Source organism: Eulemur rufifrons, chromosome 1, assembly GCF_041146395.1.
Source record: "Eulemur rufifrons isolate Redbay chromosome 1, OSU_ERuf_1, whole genome shotgun sequence".
In the NCBI taxonomy this organism is placed as follows: Eukaryota; Metazoa; Chordata; class Mammalia; order Primates; family Lemuridae; genus Eulemur; species Eulemur rufifrons.
In genome coordinates, this window is record NC_090983.1 from 35,449,005 (window position 1) to 35,470,432 (window position 21,428).

General features: G+C 38.4%; 1 protein-coding gene across 1 annotated transcript in view; it reads left to right on the top strand.

Annotated features, from left to right (window-relative positions):
• Window positions 1–21,428, top strand: part of HECW2 (HECT, C2 and WW domain containing E3 ubiquitin protein ligase 2) — a 204,640-nt gene that overhangs the window by 105,156 nt on the left and 78,056 nt on the right. Inside the window, exons 10-13 of the mRNA XM_069469056.1 lie at window positions 5,663–5,813; window positions 6,519–6,622; window positions 7,145–7,269; window positions 20,343–20,528. Coding sequence (XP_069325157.1) covers window positions 5,663–5,813; window positions 6,519–6,622; window positions 7,145–7,269; window positions 20,343–20,528 — 566 coding nt within the window. The remainder of the gene's footprint in view (window positions 1–5,662; window positions 5,814–6,518; window positions 6,623–7,144; window positions 7,270–20,342; window positions 20,529–21,428) is intronic.

Here is a 21,428-nt window from a genome sequence, read left to right on the forward strand (position 1 = left end):
GTTTGCTTCTTTCAGTCTTACTCCTCCTATCTCAGGATCGGGGATCTTGGACCTACTACTAAGAGTGCTTAGTGGTGCTGGTGATTTACCAGTTGGTTCTTAAAATCTTAACTCTTGCCTTGGGTCATGAACAGTGCACTGCGACCTTGTGGGCCATTTAACTCCAACCACTGGTTGAGAATATTCTAACAACTCATAGAAAATAAGAAAGCTCCAGGTCTCGGAGGCGGCATGACACTGCTGAAAGCCTTCCAGGGAAGTAGCATGGATTTGAATATGCACAGAGTGCCTTAAGAACTTGCTTTATCTTCTCATTCTGGGGTCACTGATGGTGCTGGCAGCTAGAGGTAGTTCAGTGCTGAAGCTGCTTGGAACATTATCAGCATGACTGATCTTGGTCTTTTGAGCAGTAAAATGAGTGAAAAAAGAATGGCCAGCCCAGCCCCTTCTGAAAAACGTATTTTCTTTTTTTCTTACTGACTCCAATGTAATTGTGATTGCTGTACTGGAGACAATGTGGACTTGCTGTATAAGTGTATGTGTTTTTTCCCCAAAAAGGTAGTTTTTCTAGGCACAGGAATAGATTCAGGCTGAATAGTCTGGATTAGTGGACTCTGATAGGATCACAGGAGATTGCTATGTAGTTAGGACTAGGCTATTACTTAATGTGATGGGTTCAAATGGGTAGGTCTGGAAAACCATAAGGGAACATTTATCTTTTTTTTTTTTTGTGGTTGTATACTTTCATTATTAAAACATCCTTTAAAATGAAGGCCTAAAACGTACACAGTGAATCTGACAAGTATAATCTAAACTTAGAGTTTCTACTATGTCTAGGGTTAGGGGCTCTTATTCTGTAGAGCTTAAAATTTAGTTTTGAGGAAAATAAGTGATACTTTTAATCTAAAAAGCTACTTACCTAAAAATTGAAGATTAAGATGCAAAATATGCAACTACCTGCTTTTTTAAAACTTTTTGTTCAAATAAAACATAGCAGAAAGAGCACATTCGGCCTGTTGAATGTTCTCCACTGGACACACCTGTGCAGTCAGTGCCATGTCACTAGCACCGAGAAGTTCCCTTTAGGCCCCTAAGGGGAACTTCTAATCACTAGCCCCCACTCCAGATGGGGGAGTGGGCCTACTATCCTGACTCCCAAAATCATGGTTAAGTTTAACATACTTTTGTACTTTGTACAAATGGAATCATACTTCCTTGAGTGTTAAAATAAGAAAAAATAATCTTTTGAACATTGCCATCTGTCGTCCATCACAAAGCTTATAATTCTCCTTGAAAGTACCTTGAGTTCATTATAACTTTATCCTCTTGACATTTTGTCGAAGGTACCTGTGGTTATGATAATTTTTAATAGTGAATTTATAAATTTACTTTGCAACATTCAGATATTGGATTTTACTAAATCCAGTGATAACCAGATCAACCCCCACTCAGTCTGCTCTGTCTCTTGACTCACGTAGACAGTCCAATGCTGGCTTCCCCTGATGTGTGATTTGTTCTGTTTTTGACCTTCCCAGTCTCAACCTTCACTGAGATGTGTTCCTGTCTCATCACCAGGGGGTGATCCAGTGGAGACCAAGGGCATGGGAAAGGAGTGATGAGATGACTGGAGGGTCATGGGGACACCCTGCCTACCCGCCTCCCACATGTTGATTCTAAAAATAGAAAATGTCTAAAGCCTTGCCTGTTCTGCCCGCTTCTGTGCCCTGCCTACGGGACCAGTGCTGTGACAGTGACTGTATGGAGTAGTTTTATAGGCTTTCTAACTCTCTGACTTCCCCTTACTGTCCAGCCACTTAAAGGGGCCTAGTTTTATTTAAATTTTAGAGCATCTAAGAGTCCAGTTTGGGGTGTTGAGGCTGAAGTTTAGCTTCTTGTGAGCCCACACTTCATGACCTCTGAGAAATCTAGCATTTGTTCCATGGCTTTGTCCAGCAAATTAGCTGGTGTTTTAAGTTCTTAGTAATTTATTCAGTATATCTCAAATTTTAGTGTATCTAGGAATCACCTGGGAAGGTTGTTAAAAATGTAGATAATTGAATCCTAGTTCCAGATAGTGTGATTCTGAAGGCCCGGGGTGTGTCCTAGGAATATGCATTTTTACTGGTCCTCAAGGTGATTCTGCACATGTTGTCAGAGTCCCACCTGCCTTGAGAAACATTTCTCTAGGTAGTAGTTTTCAAACTTTATTATTGCCATGAAGCTCTTTATGCAAATGCAATATTACATGGAATACAATAGATAATATTGGAGTTGCCGTGGCTAAACTAGGATTTTCAGGTGTTTCCAGAGCCCCTTCCCTCTGGGCCAAAGCTCCTGGCCCTGTAAGGCATAATTAATTAGAGTTTAGTTTGGAAATTTTAACTGAGACATGAGATATTGCCAAAACGTTGCTTGGTCCTTGCTGAACCTAATGTAATAAAATGGGCACCACTGTATAGAGTCATAGAATTTCAGAACTGGAAGGGACCTTAGCAGATGTTTGATTCTTTCTTCTAATTTTTCAGAACTGTGATCCGTAGAGGTGTAGTGACTTTTTGAAGGTCATGTAGCGAAGGTGTGACAAGCCATGGCCAGAAACCAGGCCTTCTACATACATATACACATACACACACCCCAAAACATTGCTCTCAGTCTCACTGCACCCTGATTATATACCCTGTTTTACAATGTGGAAAGACAAGGAAGTAAATGTTAAGATTCCAGTCTTCTATCTGATTTTAGCACTGTCTAAAGAAACTTTAATGCTGTGGAATGAGTTCTCAAATGCTTTCTTGTGTCAAGAACAAACCAAGGCTGGACACAGTGGCTCACCCCTGTAAGCCTAGCACTCTGGGAGGCCAAGGCAGGACGATTACTTGAGGCCAGGAGTTCGAGACCAGACTAAGCAAGAGCGAGACCCTGTCTTTACAAAAAATAGAAAAATTAGCTGGGCGTAGTGGCATGCACCCTAGTCCCAGCTACTCAGGAAGCTGAGGCAGGAGGATCACTTGAACCCAAGAGTTTGAGGTTGCAGAGAGCTATGACGATGCCACTGCACTCTACCCCGGGGGAAAAAGTGAGACTGTATCATACACACAAAAAAAAAAAAAGAGAGAGAGAGAAAGACAGAAAACCTAGCCCAATATAAAGACATATAAGATGTTAAAGCAATTGTATTCTTCAAAGTAACTTTGTCAGGTAAGACAGAGGACTACCCTTCCCGCGGGCACCTCTACTGCCTTTGCCTGGATGGAAGTGTGTTGACTGCTCGGGTAGGAGTGGATAAGTAGTTCAGGAAGAAGCCAATACCGTAACAGTCATTCCTGAGCCAGTGCCAAGCATTCACTTGAAATCAGCAATATAGAATTTCTTTTTATGGAGAGTAAAGTAACAACATCAGTTTGAAGATACGATATTTGATAGGGATAGTCTTAATGTGCAGTTAACATCCTATGTTCTTAGAAAGCAAATTTCTTGGTCCTTGATTTTTTTTTTGTTCTCCCTGTTGCACAATGTCTTTATTGAACTTCAAATTAAGATTATTCCTGGCCTTTCTGGAAGGTGAATATGAGACTCATTCTTTTTGTATGGCTTTGTGTCATTTTAAATCATTTGTTCATTTATAACATACAAGGCACAGTGGTGAATATATTTATTTGGCAATCTTTCCCTCAACCTGCCTATTTTGCTATCCATATAGCCCTCAAACAGACTGAATACACATCTCATTTGGGAAATTCTTAGTTACTTCCAGGAAAAAGCTCCATCTTTGAAGATTTTTTTTTTTTTTTTACTTTTTTTTGGTTAGAAAATGGAAAGTATGCAACAATGTGTTTTCTTTTCTGCCTTAACTGCCAGGAAACTTAGAGCCAAATTTAGTAATAACCTAATCTTGGGAGCTTGGCAGCATCTACTTTCTCTACTTCCTTTAGTTGGTATCTGTTCTTTTTTTTAATCGCTAATTTACCTATTCTACATTTTTTAAATTGGGAACTACTGTAAACATTCTTGGAGGAAGGAATGGCCATTTGTTTTCAGATGCACTTGATTTGACATATATGTGGTTGCATTATTCTGGCTTTAATGAGAAAGGAATGAGATGGGAGTAACTGGTTTTTAAGATCTTTGAGATGGGAAAGCATGCCGGCAGCAGAGCAAACAATGGAATAGATCAAAGGGTTTGGGAAAATAGTTCCTGAAGATGCTTTAATGTACTTCCTGCTCGTCAGTGTATCACAGCCTGAGCATGAGGTCTTTTGGAAATGCCCTACCGATGGGACTGTAGCTGTGCCCAAAGAATTCAGATTTGTCAGGCTGGTTCATTTTGAGTCTCTGTTACCTTGGAGAAGGAATGGCATTGAATTATCTGTTGTCCATATGGTGCTTTTCTTCAGCCCAATTTTTCCTTCTCTTACCATTTTTCATAAATTACAATGTGCTGAGAGCAACAAAAGATAACTTTCCGCTCCCAGCTGAGGCGACTATACTCGGTGATGGTCTGATGCCATCTGGGCTCTACCATGCAGGCCTTTCCAACCCAAAGAATTTTGTTGGACGGCTTGAAGCTCTGTTCATTTCCAGAACAAATGCCATAGGTGGTCAGGAGACAATATGCCTTCCTCCTGGTCTCCAGGATTAGACCCACAGTGTCTGTTGATGAGCCATGTGATCACATGGAGAGTTTTGAGATCATTGAACTGCTCAGGAGAAAGTTGCTTATCAATTTAAAAAAATTACATACACAGCAATATAAATGTATAAAGAGCTTTCCTGGTTAAAGAATAGATTCCTGCTGTTTTCATGTTTCTGTATAAATTGCCTTTCATAACTGCAGTAAGTTTCAAGATTTTGCCTTTTGAAAAGATCAGCTCATGCTCTGTGGATTTTAATACGGGAATGGCCTGTTAGAGAGTCACGGAGGTGGGATGTCTGGCTCTGAAGACCAGTCTGCTTTCTGTTTTTACTGAACATGCACTTAATACGTGTGTTTACAAAGATTTAACACACTTAATGTGATTGCTTAAAATGAAATAAAATTAAATAATCTTTTGAAACATTACATTTATTTGAGGTTGGAGGCAAGAAATTGCCCTTGCTCTGAAAATGTATTTGTCTTTGGGAAAGTGCTAAAGGAAGTTTGTAGATAATGATACTGTTTCATCACTAGGCTAGCACTAATTAGCTACTTTTCTTCTGAAGACTAAATTTACTACAGTTGTGTTTAATTATGCATGTGGAAGTTTCCAGCTATGAGTCTTTCATGTAACCTAGAAAAACGGAGAAAAATCAATTTTTGGTGAAAATAAGCATCGATTCCAATTTTGATGTGAATATCTGAAGTATTATGAAACGAACTTCATGTATTTCTAAAATGCTGGTGCTTATATATGAAAGGTGAGCACTATGGGCAACTTTGGAAAGATTCTCTACATTGAAAGATTTTTAGGGATTGGTATTACACACACAGGATAGTCTTAATGACCAGTCACCAGATTCGAGAGTGGACAGGAGAGCAGTGCCGGATTATGCAGTGAGGCATATTATGTTACTAGTCCCAGATTATAGCATGTCAGAGGGAGAAAACACATGTTGAACTTAATGAAGCACAGTAATAACCTCAGCTCCTCCTCCTAATCCCTCTCCATGCCTTACTGCTGTTTAGACTGGGAGGCGCGCATTGACAGCCACGGGAGAATCTTCTACGTGGATCATGTGAACAGAACCACGACGTGGCAGCGGCCAACAGCTCCCCCAGCCCCACAGGTGCTGCAGAGATCTAACTCCATACAGCAGATGGAGCAGCTGAACCGGCGGTGAGGATGGGCATTTTGCTGTTATTGTTCTATTTTGTGGTTGGGCTAATTTTTACATGGTGCACAGTAGAAGACACGGTTGTCTCTTTCATCTTTGCATGTCCTGTCATTAAGGTGTCACTATTACCTCTTTTGATTCGTAGACTTCATTGGACTTCTCTTGGTTAAAAAAAATAATACCCACACACATACACACCTTGTCTGGAAACAAAAGGGGACATAAATAATGATAATTCCTATAGTCAACCAAAGGCATTAATTTTTAGCAAAGCAGAACATACACATTTATAATTTGAAGCCTAATATCTTTTCTAATTTCTAGAATCTTCATTTGTGGTGCATCTTCATTATCAACCTAATCTTTTTAAATCAGTTGTTCTTTTTCAAGAATTAATTGCTATGGAACATAAAATGGGTTTTTTCCTTTTAACAATATAGGAAGTTAGTTTTTATTCATTAGGGGCCATAAAATGTTTGTAGTGTTATTAATTTGTCAGGAAGATGTCCCACAAACAATGGACAGAAGAAATTTAATGCAATATAATTTATTTAAACAACAGATGGCCCATCCAGGTCAGGCAATAGGGATGTGGGGAGGAAGCAATTGAGACGGAGAAGATAGTGAAAAGTTCTGGGCTCTAGGGGAGCAGCTGAGTCCTGCCTTTTAGATACTGCTGGAATGTAACTCTAGGCTCATGGTTTTAGATATCAGAGTATCCGCAGAACCATGACCAATGAGAGGCCCGAGGAAAACACCAATGCTCTTGATGGGGGAGGAGAAGAAGCTGACTTTCACCAAGCCAGTGCAGGTAAGAGCCTTGGGCTTTGTTTGTTTCTGTAATCTCATGAAAGTAGAAAAGAAATAAGTAAGGATTCCCAAGCAATTAGGCTTTTCTTTTAAAGAGCTTTTGATCTTCAATAAGATCTGGTGATCCAACTCAAAAAGCAGAATTCACCAGAAACTTCTTCTGATCTTTGATATTTTATTTTAGTACTACAAAAAGAATCACAAAACTGAATAGAATATAAATTACTTTAATCTCTGGATCTATGGGACAGTGGGAAAAGAATCTAATCATTTAAAAAAATCAAAGAATGCATTAAAATGTTAACAGTGACTAGAAATATTTTCCAATTCCATCACAGTGTGATTAAGAACAGTTGGGTTTTATGTATGAATTTACAGCAAAGAAAAAGTATTGGGGGGATTAAAATGATAGCAAATGATATAGGTATCCTTTGGTCCTTTTGAAATATAGACTGAAGTGAATAGACAGTTTCCAACTCATAGAAGGGTTTCCCTGAAAGCCTTGGTGGTCTGTCCCGTCTAGATTTCCGACGGGAGAACGTCCTGCCTCACTCTACCTCCAGATCCAGGCTCACGTTGCTGTTACAGTCTCCCCCCGTGAAGTTCCTCATCAGCCCAGAGTTCTTCACCGTGCTGCATTCTAACCCTGTGAGTAGCAATTCTGAAAGAATATAATGGAAAAAGCAACGGGCCAAAGAAAACTATCCTCATTTTATAATAATAGTAAGAATGACAATGGCAAATATTTCCTGAGCACTTAGTGTGTCCCAAGCTCTGTGTTGAGCACTGTATGTTTTAGTCCAAACAAACTAAGTCCATGGAGCTGCTATAACAAAGTACCATAAACTGGGTGGCTTATAAACAGCAGAAATTTTATTACAGGTCTGGAGTCTGGGAAGACCAAGACCAAGGCACCAGCAGATTTGGTGTCTGGTGAGGGCCTGTTTCCTTGGCCATATTCTCCCCAGGTCCTCACATGGTGGAAGAGGTCAGGGGTCTCTTTCAGGCCTCTTTAATAAGGGTACTAATTCCTAATCACCTCCTACCCCACCTCCTAATATCATAATATTAGTGATTAGGTTTCAACATATGAATTTGGAGGACACAAACATTCAGACCGTAACAGGATGGTTACTCCATAGGTCTCTAGGGCTGAGGGAGTGGCTTGCAGAAGGTATTAATTAGGGGAAGCCTTAGCTGCACATGGAGTGATTTAGAATGAGGGAAACACTGGCTGTAGAAGTCCAGCTGGACATAACCCATTCATCATGGTATGTGTTGATAGGAGCCTGGACATGGAGATAAGGAAATAGAGAAGAAGGATCTAGCATGAGAGGAATCACAGGCAGAGAGTTGGCAAAATTTGTTGGGTAAATAGCTAGAATAGAAACTTAAGAAGGTGACCCTTCTTCAGTTTAGAAGTTAATAATACATAAATGATGACTAACAATACATAGTTAATAATAATAGGGAAGTTAGAATTAGGGACTTGTTAAAGGAATGGAAGGAGAACATACTGACTTCAGTGAGATGGATTATACAGCTTAGGAAAAGTAGAGTAGACCACAGGGAAAAATAGAAGTCAGCATAGTCATATCACTAGGAATTGTTGGTGAGGTCATTAGTATGTACATATTTATTGACTTAATACATTTCTGCCTTACTTCATTAGCTTTGCTTTATAAGTATAAGCATCTGTTTGCCTTTACTCATTATCTCCTGGTTTACAGGTTTAATTCAGAACAGAGCAGACTTGGGAGGAGGGTGAGCAATTAATAACATGCTAGCTGTCCTCATAGATCATGCAAGAGGGGTTAGACTTTCCGTGCATTCAATTTAGCAACAACTTGTTGATTCTCTGTTATGTATTAGGCACCGGGCTAAGTCCTGGAGATATAAAGATGACAGCAACTGTGGGCCCTGGCATCCCAGACTTTAAAACACATTATAATGCTATGACCAGAGTTACAAGGGAAGACACGTGGAAGGAGCCATATATAGGTTTGCATTTGAGATGGGTTTTAAAGGCCGAATAGGGGCTCACCCGGGAAACAAGATGGGCAAGAGCACCCCAGGTAGAAGGAGCAGCATTTGCAAAACAGAGATTCATGAAGCTACAGCCTATCTTGATAATGACTGCAGAAGTACTAAAACTGGATTATTAGTACTGTATAGCAGTGTGGTACTGCTGGTGTGCTGAGAGCATAGAACACCAGTGAAAGTCAGAATTAAGCCTGGAAAGGTAGACAGAAGGCAGATTACACAAACCTCTAAACTTGTACATGGGACAATTCTATGAGGTGACAGACTTTCATACAAGGAAGAATGGGCTAGCATTTAGAGTTGTCACTGTAACACAGAAGGTATCGTGCACAAGCTTCCTTTTGTTTTTTGTTCATTCGTTCATGCATTCATTCAACCAGTATTTGCTAAATGCCTGTGATTTGCCTTGCATTCTAGACTCTGGGGATAGAGTGGTAAACAAGAATGAGAGGAATATATTAATAGATCACAGACGAGTGAATGAAAAAGATAATTCAGATAGTGCAATGTGTCACGAGGCAACTGAAACAATACACTGGGACAAAGGACATGGGGACGACATGGAGGAGGCACTGTTTTAGTCGGGTGGATGGGAAGGCCTGTCCAGGGGAGCCACATTCAAGCTGTTGTAAAATGCCAAGAAGCTGATAAGGTAAAGGTCTGGGAATGGAACCCTCTTTGCCAAGCTTCTTTGACAAGCAGGGGCTTGAGGGCAGGAACGAGGTTGATGTAGTACGTAATGAAGTCAGAGAAGTGAGCAGGGCTGCAAAATGGAGGGCTTGTATCATCTGGCAAGGTGTTCAGGCTTTGTTCTAAATGGATTTTATTCTAAAAGTTGTTTCCTATATGGGAGTAATCTAGATTTTTGAAAGTTCTTTCTGGCTGCTAGGTGGAAAATGGGTTTTAGAAGGCAAGATGGGCATCAGGGAGAGAAGGAAAAAGGCCCTACAGTGAGACATGGAAGTGGCTTGGATTCATGCAGTAGAAATGGTGACAAGTGGATGAATATGGGATATATTTGGGGAGAGAGCTGATATTTTTGCTAATAGATCAGAGTGTAAAGAGAAAAAAGGTCTTCAAGAAGGAGCAGCTGATTGGATGGTAATGTTCATGGGTTTTCTGATAAATGTTTAACCACTAACTTTCTGGGAAAAAAGTGTGCATGTGTGTGTGTGTGTGTGTGTGTGCGCGTACATGTGATATATATATTAATGCATAGACACATATACATATGTACACAAATATACATATTTCACATGTATATATTCATTATAAAATTTACTGATACAAAGGATGCATAGCATAAATTTAAAAATAATAATAAAATAGACACTGAATGCTTTTGTTGACTTTTTTGCTGAACTATCATGTCAGTAGCCAACCTACAGTGGTGATTGATGAACAAGTGTAGTTGCAACAGGACTATTTTTGTTTGGGTTAATGAGTAAGACAACAGTGAAACAAGGGAGACATGTTGGAGCTTCACACTCCTTTCTCAATGAGGTCAATACTTTCTTTGATAAGCCAAATAATAGTTTTTGAATACTGGACTTACATATCTTCATTTTGTGTGTGTGTGCTGTTCACAATGTAACAGCACAATTTAAGCTTCATCTGCATTTTTAGCATTTTATTTTCTCCATTAATTTCTTACGTCTAGACTTGAAGTTGAGAAAAATAAAGCAAACTTTTTTGTAAAGGGCCAGAGAATAAATATTTTAGGCTTTCAGGACAAGGACAAACCTGTACAAAAATGGTCTTGGCTGTGCTCCAATGAAACTTTGTTTACAAACACCATAGGTTTCCCACCCCTAGTCTAGACAGCCCACAAAACAAGAAATCAAGCCCTTGTTTTGCATTTTCTAATTTCTATAGTGTTAATACTCCATCTATGGCCAATTTAAAGCTACCAGTGACATCACTAAACATGAAGCTCTGCTTCTCTATATGGGCTGCCTTTTATGCAAGTTGCACATCACTGCAGTGTTTCAAGTAGAGGCTGGATTAATCATCATTGGGTTATGTTATAAAGCTGCAGTTTTTAAACTTGGTAGACTTTTAAAAATAAATGCATATTCTTGGTTTCCAAACCTTAGAGATTCTGCTTCACATCTGGAGTGGGTCCCAGGAGTCTGTTTTTATTTCTTTTTGTTTTAGGCCCGTTAAGTGATTCTGATGCAATTGGTCTGTGGCTTGTAATTTGGCAACTCCAAAGAGACGTTGCATTAAATGAGCTCACTGCCTTTGTTACAGCTATAACTCATCAGGACTTTTGACAACTAACTTGTTTTAACAGTGTGAAAATACTGTTAAAAACCAGCTTGCAGGGTTTTTTTTTTTACTTATTTTGTTATCATATTGTTGTCATGTTTCATTTTTCTTTAGTTGGGCACGATTTTAGAATTTCTTTTGCTGGACAGCCCATCTTGATTTCAAAATATTCTTTTTAAAGTAGTTTAATGTTTTTTCTTCCTCTTACCTGAACTGCCTTCATACTGGCTAAAAAGGCGATCCATGCTGGGCATCTACACATTTCTGTAAGGTTTAAATTCTGTGGGTTTAGGAAGTCTTATTTCCCTGACTTATGAACGGCAGACATTAGAGTGGCTGGATTTTCTAGCTGAAGGTCTCAAGGTATGAATTAATGGAGATAACTAAGACAATCTTTTATAAAGAGCATTACTTTTTGTAATTTCTTCTTTTTTCCTACATTAGTAGAAAATGTTACAAAATAAACTTTTATCGATTGCTTTATTTTAAGATTTATTGTCTAGGTTTTTTCCTTGAATTATTTATGATCTATAGCTGTTTCAGTAGATCCCCTGTTTCTATTTTTGAAAATGTTCAATATGCAAAAGGAATATATTTAGAAGTTTTTCTCATTTTCTTTTTTTATGATTTGATGCTATCAGTTTATGTTGAAAGATAGTCATGAAAAATAGATTATATGTAGCCATAAAATCTAATATTCCTTATTGAAAAGAAAAAAATAAATAGATATATGGTTGTCATAACTCTAAAGGAAAACTTGAGAAATAAAATTTTGGTTTTTTTCTTTTTCTTTTTTTCTTTTTTGCGTTGTGGTTGCTTTAAGAATTATTCTACTGCCCTCTTCTGGTTGTGATCAGATTTCCTTCAAAATTGTACTAATAAACTACTTCTGTTAGCTCAAAATTTAGTTATTCGTGCCATGTCTTTTATAGTTGATGTGCTTGTATTTGTCCAATTAATGTCATATGTAAATATATTTCATTTAATTCGACTGAATAATTTTCCAACATACATTCCAAATAACTATTACTGTGGCTTTTAATGAGCTCTAAAAATACTTTAATTCTGTCATTTAAATTTCTTAGTACTTAATGAAGAAAAATATTGTTCCAAAATTCATATGTATATTCTTAAAAATCAAGAATTTCTCTCTTTCAAACTAGATATATTTATCATTCATAGTTAGTTTTGTAAATAAGTTAAAATTTCCCTCCATTTTATTCTTTGGCTAGATGGAAACAATGTAAAATACTATATAATTAAAAATATCATGGAGAAGACTGTGTAAGACAGGACTATTTCCATAACCCAGCAGATATCTTATGGAAACAATGTTTCTTGATTTTGTTTATAACAAATTTTGCTTAGTGAATCATGTGTACAATTGCTAGAATCTGCTTCCTTGTGAATATGAGAGATGTTCACTATAGATTCAGTGATGCAGTTTGCCAAATCTGCATTCAGCATGCCTATTCTTGATGAAGGATTTATGAAATATGAAAGATAGATTTTATTTATCAGTAATATACTTAACTGTGTTGTTGAAAAGAACAAAATTAGGTGAAATCAGGACTTGGCCAGGTAATCCTAGAACATTTGGTCACCACAACACTAAAGAAAAACCTGAAAAAAAAGGGGTTGATTATTATTTTCATTGTGAAACTTTACATATAATTTTCTTATTCTGCTGCCAACTGGCAGTAACATACCCCTCAACTCCTATCAATATTTTTCACTTCTAAAACCTTACTTAACCAAATACATTTGAGCTCGAAAGAACTAAAAATAATAAATACGAAATAAATAAAAAACCAAATTTAAAAAAATATTTAAAATGTTAAATAACAAAAAAAATTAACTTACAAAATTCCACTAAAGAAACTCAGTTTTTCACTTGCTCAATCATTGAGTATTTATTTCTTACTAAGAAGATGAGAAGTAACAGGGAAATTGGGAAGAGGAGTAATGGAATAGAGAAGGAATAACTAAAAAGAAAATTTTGCAAACTGAATTCAAAAACACATTAAAAAGATTATTCATCATGATCAAGTGGGATTCATCCCAGAGATGCAAGGGTGATTCAATATATACAAATCAATCAATGTGACACAGATATCAACAGAATAAAGGACTAAAACCATATGATCATTTCAATTGATGCTGAAAAAGCATTTGATAGAATTCAACATCCCTTCATGATAAAAACTGTCAAAAAACCGTGTACAGAAGGAACTTACCTCAACACTATAAAAGCCATATATGACAAACCCACGGCTAGTATCATAATGAATGGGGAAAAACTGAAAGCCTTTCCTCTAAGATCCGGAATAAGACGGGGTGCCCACTTTCACCACTGTTATTTAATATGGTACTGGAAATTCTAGCTAGAGCAGTCAGACAAGAGAAAGAAATAAAGGGCATCCAAATTGGAAAGGAAGAAGTCAAATTATCCTGTTTGCAGATGATATGAACTTATTTTTTATTTTATTTAATTTCTTGTAGCTCACTTACCAAGTGAGATACGATCTTATATCCAGAGAAACCTAAAGACTATCTAGAAACTGTTATAACTGATAAACAATTTCAGTAAAGTTAAAGGATACAAAATCAACATACAAAAATTAGTAGCATTTTTTTATGTCAACAGTAAGCAACCTGAAAAAGAAATGAGAAAGTAATCCGATTTATAATAGCTACAAATAAAATAAAATACCTAGGAATAAACTTAACCAAAGAAGTGAAAGATCTCTATAATGAAAACTATAAAACATTTATGAAAAAAATTGCAGCGAACACACAAAAAGATGGAAAGATATTCCATGCTTATGAATTGGAAGAATCAATATTGTTAAAATGTCCGTACTACCCAAAGCAATCTACAGATTCATTGCAGTCCCCATCAAATTACCAATGATATTCTTCACAGAAATAGAAAAAATAATCCTAAAATTTATATGGAACCACAGAAGACCCAGAATAGCTAAAGCCATCCTGAGCAAAAAGAACAAAACAAGAAGAATCATATCACCTGACTTTGAATTATACTACAGAGCTGCAGTAACCAACATAGCATAGTTGGAACAGAATAGAGAATCTAGAAATAAATCCTCACATCTGTAGTGAACTTATCTTCAACAAAGGTGCCAAGAACATACAGTGGGGAAAAGACAGTCTCTTCAATAAATGGTGCTTGGAAAACTGAATATCCATATGCAGAAGAATAAAACCAGACCCTTATCTCTCACCGTGTACAAAAATCAAATCAAAATGGATTAAAGACTTAAACCTAAGGCCTGAAATTATGAAACTATTAAAAGAAACATTGGGGGAAACACTTAAGGAGGTCTGTGTGGGCATGGACTTCTTGAGTAATACCCCCAAAGCACAGACAACCAAAGCAAAATTGGACAAATGGGATCACATGAAGCTAAAAATCTGCACAGCAAAAGAAGCAATCAAGAAAGTGAAGAGACAACCCAAATAATGGGGAGAAAAACATGTGCAAACTACCCATCTGACAAGAGATTAATAACTGGAAACTATAAGGAGCTTCAACAACTCAATAGGACAAAAGCAAATAATCTGATTAAAAATGGGCAAAGGATCTGAATAGACATTTCTCAAAAGAAGACATACAAATGGCCAAGAGGCATGAAAAAAATGCTCAACATCATTGGTCATCAGAAAAATGCAAATCAAAACTGCAATGAGATATCTCATCCCAGTTAAAATGGCTTTTTATCAAAAAGTCAAAAATGAATACTGGCAAGGATGTGGAGAAAGGGGAACCCTTGTACACTGCTGGTGGGAATGTAAATTAGTGTAACCATTCTGGAGAACAGTATGGAATATGACCCAGCAGTCCCACTACTGAGTATATATCCAGAGGAGGGGAATTCAGTATATTGAATAGATACCTGCACTCCCATGTTTGTTGCAGCATTGTTCACAATAACCAAGATATGCAGTCAACCTAAGTGTTCGTCAGCAGATGAATGGATACAGAAATTGTGATACATATACACAATTTAATATTGTGTAACCACAAAAAAGAATGAAATCCTGCCATTTGCAACTAGAGAACATTATGCTAAGTGAAATAAGCCAAGCACAAAAAAGACAAATCTTGCATCCTGTCACTCATATGTGGGAGCTAAATATTAAAAACAATTGATCTCATGGAGGCAGAGAGTAGAATGATGGTTACTAGAGACAGAGAATGGTAGTGAGAATGGGGGGATAAAGTGGAGGTGATTAATGCGAGCAAAAATATAGTTAGATAATTAGGTAGAATGGACAATATTTGATAGTGCAGCAAAGTGACTATAAACAACAATGTTAGGGTATATTTTAAAATAACTAAAAGAGTGGAACTGGAATGTTGCCAACACAAAGAAATGTTAAATGCTTGAGGTGATGAATACTCTAATTATCCTGATTTGATAAATTCACATTGTATGCCTGTATCAAAACATCACATGTACCCTATAAAGATATACAGCTATTATATACCCATAATAATTAAAAATTTCAAAAAAATATATTAAGAAAATTTTAAATTATATCAAAGGAAAACAAAACTTTTTGTCCTTTAGGGATCATTTAAAGGGACTTTTTCTGTTAACAATTGCCAATTCCCCGTAACGTCTGTGAGTCCACGTGCAGCAGCTTCCCAGGTGAAATCATTCTGTACATTATCGTGAGACTGTGTTATGAAATAGGTACCATTTGCTCTTCCTTAATCAACTTTTGCTTCAGGTAAAAAATCATCCATTGACTGCATCTTCTTCTATAAGACAAACAGAAAAGAATCCTCACCTAGTTAGAACCACTAAACCCTAGGAGGGAGAATAAAACTGCTGCTTTTCTCTTAACCCACAGCTTTGTCAACATCAGCTTCCATGAAGACTAAACTCTTTTCAACCTAATCTTGTCTGTTTCATGTTTCTTGACTCTTCGGACCACTCCCATTCTTAGCTCTGCGTTCTATCAGTGTGTGTCAGTATTTTTCAGTACTTTGTGACCTTTATTTTTCCAACTCTACTATCTGCCTCTAGTGAACATCTTCCTCCCACCCCCAGAATTCCCCTTCTTCATCCTTTTGAGTGATCAGGCCTTGCTCATCTTAGAATCCTCCAGGTTTAGCACAGGGCTTAGCGGATTATTAACAAAAGTTATGAGACTCTTTTTTTTAGTTAATAGAAAGTGGATGTTGGTCCAAGATCTTCAAAGACTAAAAGTAGAAAACAATTTTACTGCTATCATTTATCTGTTATAACATAGGCATGGTAGGTATAAACCCCTATGTGTTTTTTTACTTACTTATACCTATATTTCTATGGTGATTTTTACCTCTTTAAAGCACTTTACATCCTTTGTTTCAATGGATTTGAATCTCACACACCTATAAAGAAAGCTAGGGAGTTATTATTTTCCCATTTTATAGTTGCACAAATTGAAGCAGACAGAGATTAAATGGCTTTCTTTGTCTCTGTCCATGAGTGACAGAGCTATGACTAAAATGCTCACTGTTGTTCTTTGTGAACTGGAATATAAATATCCTTTATATCCTTTCTGAGCTATATATAAGCAGCACAATTCACAATTGCAAAGATGTGGAAACAACCCAAGTGCCCATCAATACATGAGTGGATTAATAAAATGTGGTATATGTATACCATGGATTACTACTCAGCCACAAAAAACAATGGTGATCTAGTACCTCTTGTATTACCCTGGATAGAGCTGGAGCCCATTCTACTAAGTGAGGTATCACAGGAATGGAAAAACAAGCACCACACGTACTCACCATCAAATTGGTATTAACTGATCAACACTTAAGTGCACATATAGTAATAACATTCATCGGGTATTGGGCAGGTTAGGGGGAGGAGCGGATGGGTATATACACACCTAATGGGTGTAGTGCACACCATCTGGGGGATGGAGCTCTGCCTGGGGTGGGGCAAAGGCAATTATATAATCTAAATATTTGTACACCCCTAATATGCTGAAATAAAAAAATTAAAAAATATATATATGTATGTATATACATAACACACACTATGCACACACACAATTTTGTATAAACATACATGCTTATTCAAAAATAGTTTCCTTATAGAAACGTAGCAGTCTAAAGGAGTAATCCTATTTGCCTTAAGTGTTTTATATAGACCCTACCAGTCAAATACACATTATTCAGACTTGAAATGGCTGTGAGTCTAAGGGTTGTTTGCTGGCTACTAATGAGAGAAATCTTTCTTGCACTGAAGTTACTTTGGTAGATGCTTTTTACAAAGATCAGTCTAACTTGGCACTATAGTACATGTCTCATTGAGTGGCGAAGAGGAAGATGAAAGGACATAATTAATTATAACTTCAGCCTTAAGATTTCTGTGCTTAAAGAGCTGTTCAACCCCAGAGAATTACTTCAAGCCTGGGGCTGGGATGGGTTCTTTAACCTAATTGCCACTACTTCTTGCCATAATGAAGCTCTGGTTCTTTAGCGAAGTGAGGAGCATTTCTGGTGCTCTAGATAAGTAAGTAGGCCACATCTAGATTCCTTATTTTAATAGGAGGCAGGAGAAGTGAAGGGGACCAAGAGGTATACCTGTTTAGAACAACAGCTAATGTAATGATTTATCCGACAGAATTACCCTCACAATAATTTGTTCACAAAGAGACTTACCAGGGAGTAAGACTTGAAAGCTCATTGCAATTGGCACGTAAACCAGTGTGGTCTCAGGCCTCTAACTTGCAATGGCTTATGTGAAAGTATACGAGCAACACTGGGCCAAATGCAGAAAACAGATGCTTTCTGATTGTGTTTAACATATCGACTACCATACTAGAAAAAATCTTTTTCACTGGGGCCACGGTGTTCTATTAAAACAAAAAGATCTTTTCTAATTTGTTATTTTTTATTGTTTTCTGTGCGTGAGTTATATGTAATGCAATCCATGTTTTTAGACTTAAATTGTCAATATTAATTGTAACAATAAGAACGTCATCAAGATTTTCACTGACCAACTGCTTCACGAGGCCCCAGGCTCAAAACTAGCCTGATTTAAATACAACTCACATGGCACTCAATGTGTTAAAATTCCAAAGCAGAGTCAGCTACAGGCCAAACTATTAGTTAGGTAAATTAGGTTGTCTCTGACAACCTACAACTTCTTTTATTAGTCTCCTTCTCTGCTTTCATGGTATCACTTTTTCTAATCCTCTCTAATTGCCCAGAGCCCCTGCATAGACCTGCCTGCATTGGCAGTACCCTGTGCTGTGAACTGCATGACTGCTCGCAGCCATCAGAACCTCTACTCCTTGGGACTGTCAGGTTGAAATACGACCCCAGAGTATCTTATACTCAGGTGAACTAAGGAACTAAGATTTGAGGATGGTTCAGTGTGGTCTTCTTTCTTCTTCTCTCCCTCTTTCCCTTTCTCTCTCCTTCCTTCCTTCCTTCCGTCCGTCCATTTGTTTTGATAGGGAACAAGTATTTAATGATGGTGAATCTATCAGGGTAGTTTAGGTTATACTTCAGTAACTGCAACCAATGAATCTCAGTGGCTTAAGCTAACAAAGGTTTATTTTTCATTTCAAGTCAGGTTGTCAGGGTTCTCTGATCCCTGCAGTTACTCAGGGACGCAGAGAGCCAGGCTGGGAGCAGCCTCCATTTCAAACATTGCTGTGCCAAAGGGAAGAAAGCTCTAGAGGGACACACACTGGCAATAAATGCTTTGCCCAGGACACAGCATGTCCTGAGGGACCCTGGAAAGACAGGAGCAATGTTGACTGTCCTCATACTCATTCATCTTTTAGCCCTAATAGCTAATAGTACTGGACATAGCAAAGACAGTAAATGTTTATTACAATGAAATAATTTCCAGGGACTTTGGTGTCTTTGGGGTTTTCCTTGGACTGTCTTAGAAATAAATAACAGAACCCATGAAATAAAGCTCGAAGGCCTCTAGACTCAGGCTAGCGTCCCTGAGATACTAAAAATAAGAGGAATCCAAAGCCCTTTGAATCAATCTGAGAAGAACAGGATAGATCAATAATAGCTGGTCAATTTCATGATATCATATTCCTCCTGATGATTCAAGGAAATAGCTCACATACAGTTACTCCCTTTCTACTGCTTGGCACAGGGAATTATGCAATGAATATCTTTCTGTTGGCTGACTCATGTGTGGACAACCATGGCTTACAATCAATTTTTGGAATCTTCTTTAAGTATCATAGACATGAAGACTATACGGTTTTTGACAAAGCAATCACTTTTATGTGTGATAGTATAGTGCACTTTTATTAAACTTTCATTTCAGTCATATACATTCAACCATATATACATAGGAAAAAAGAGAGAGAAAGAAAAAAATAGTGAGATATACAGTTCAGGAAGCTCTTCTTGCTTTTCTATTCACTGAGCTTATGCCTCTGAGGAGGGTGAGATGAAAACCTCAGTCTACTGTGGTCTCAGCTGAGTGTGACTGTCACTGACTGCAGCTCATCTCATTGCATGTCCTTCTGATGCTGAAACATATGGCAGGTGCTCTTCCATACAACTCGACCCCTATCTGTATGCCAGCTGAGTCATGGCAGGTGCTCTTCCTTCCATACGACTCGACCCCTAACTGTATGCCAGCTGAGTCATGGCAGATGCTCTTCCATACAACTCGACCCCTAAATGTACGCCAGCTGAGTCATGGCAGGTGCTCTTCCTTCCATACAACTCGACCCCTAACTGTACGCCAGCTGAGTCATGGCAGGTGCTCTTCCTTCCATACAACTCGACCCCTAACTGTACACCAGCTGAGTCATGGCAGGTGCTCTTCCTTCCATACAACTCGACCCCTAAATGTACGCCAGCTGAGTCATGGCAGGTGCTCTTCCTTCCATACAACTCGACCCCTAACTGTACGCCAGCTGAGTCATGGCAGGTGCTCTTCCATACAACTCGACCCCTAAATGTATGCCAGCTGAGTCATCTGGCCTTCACTCGAAGAGCCAATGATCTAGTCCAATGCTGGGGTGAAACCTGGCTGTGTTGGGGCTCCCTGTAAGGTGGCATATTCACTTCCAACATACTGTAATTCCGACTGTGTTTTTTTGCCCAAAAGCCACTTTAGGACCTAACGTCCTTTGTGGAAGGAGACTCCACAGCACTCTTTAGAAAACTACACTCCAACTGTGGAGACTGCTTGACCTCTGTAGTTTTTGTATTTTATTTTATTCAAGATATTTTTCTCTGTCTGCTGTTTCCACATGTGGATCTAATGTTCTTTCGAAGCCTATATGTGTGTTTTATATACTTATTGGAAGCCTCGCTATACCCATGTGTAACGTTTGTGGTTCTTTTGCGTGTCACAAGGTTAACGCTGGTTCTCCATTCTTGTCTCCAGAGTGCCTACCGCATGTTTACAAACAACACGTGTTTGAAGCACATGATCACCAAAGTCCGGCGGGACACCCACCACTTTGAACGCTACCAGCATAACCGGGACCTTGTGGGATTCCTCAACATGTTCGCGAACAAACAGCTAGAGCTGCCGAGGGGCTGGGAAATGAAACACGATCATCAGGGCAAGGTAACACGGGGTTGCTGCCGTAGGGAGCTGTTGAATGACTGTGGGCTGCCTGTGGCTTTGGCACGTGTCCTTACCCTTCAAGTGACGGTGAAGGCTCTTTGTGGGGTGAAACATTCCATCTCCTGGTTCAGGTGAAACCTGGACAGGCACTGTTTATGACTGGCGCTATTCTGAAGGAGCCTGTGGAGTAGAGGGGTGTGAAGTTTGTGAAACACTCACTTTTCCCTGGATTTTCTCCTTCCTGTCATCTCTCGCTATTTTCCGCTGATTAGAGAAAGGATTCCTTAAGCAATAACACGTCCTTCTCCCCAGTTATACAGCTTATTTTGTAGATACTAGAATAAAAAGGCGTAGCGTTGTTTGGAGAGAGTGGCTAGGAGGTCACCAAGCAAGCGGCTGCAGGAGGTGTGTCTTTGTGACACTATCCAGGTTTGGGCCTCTGTCTTATTGGTTCAAAACCCTGATTTTGTGAGCACATGAAACAGGACTCGCTGATTGACTAATTGATGATGAGAAATACATAACTGTGTCACATGGGCCAGAATAACCACATCTGCACCTCCTCCATAGACGGATGAACCAGAAAGCCTGGTTATAATCAGGAAGTTGTTAAATGAGTAAGAGTTCAGAATGAGAAAGTTAGTACTTATTATAAGGTGTTCCTCAGCGAAGATTTTATTTTTATTTATTTAACTCTTATGTAGCACCTCCTATGAGCTGTGAACTGTTTAAGTTCTTTACACATAGAAGGTTCTTGCCACAACTTGATAAAGCAGTACCATTATTATTGCCATTTATAGATAAGGAGACCCAGGTCCAGAATGGTTCAGGGACTTGCCCAACATCACAGAGACAGACAGTGGCTGAGCCACGCTGTAAGCCAGGCGTTCTGGTTCCAGG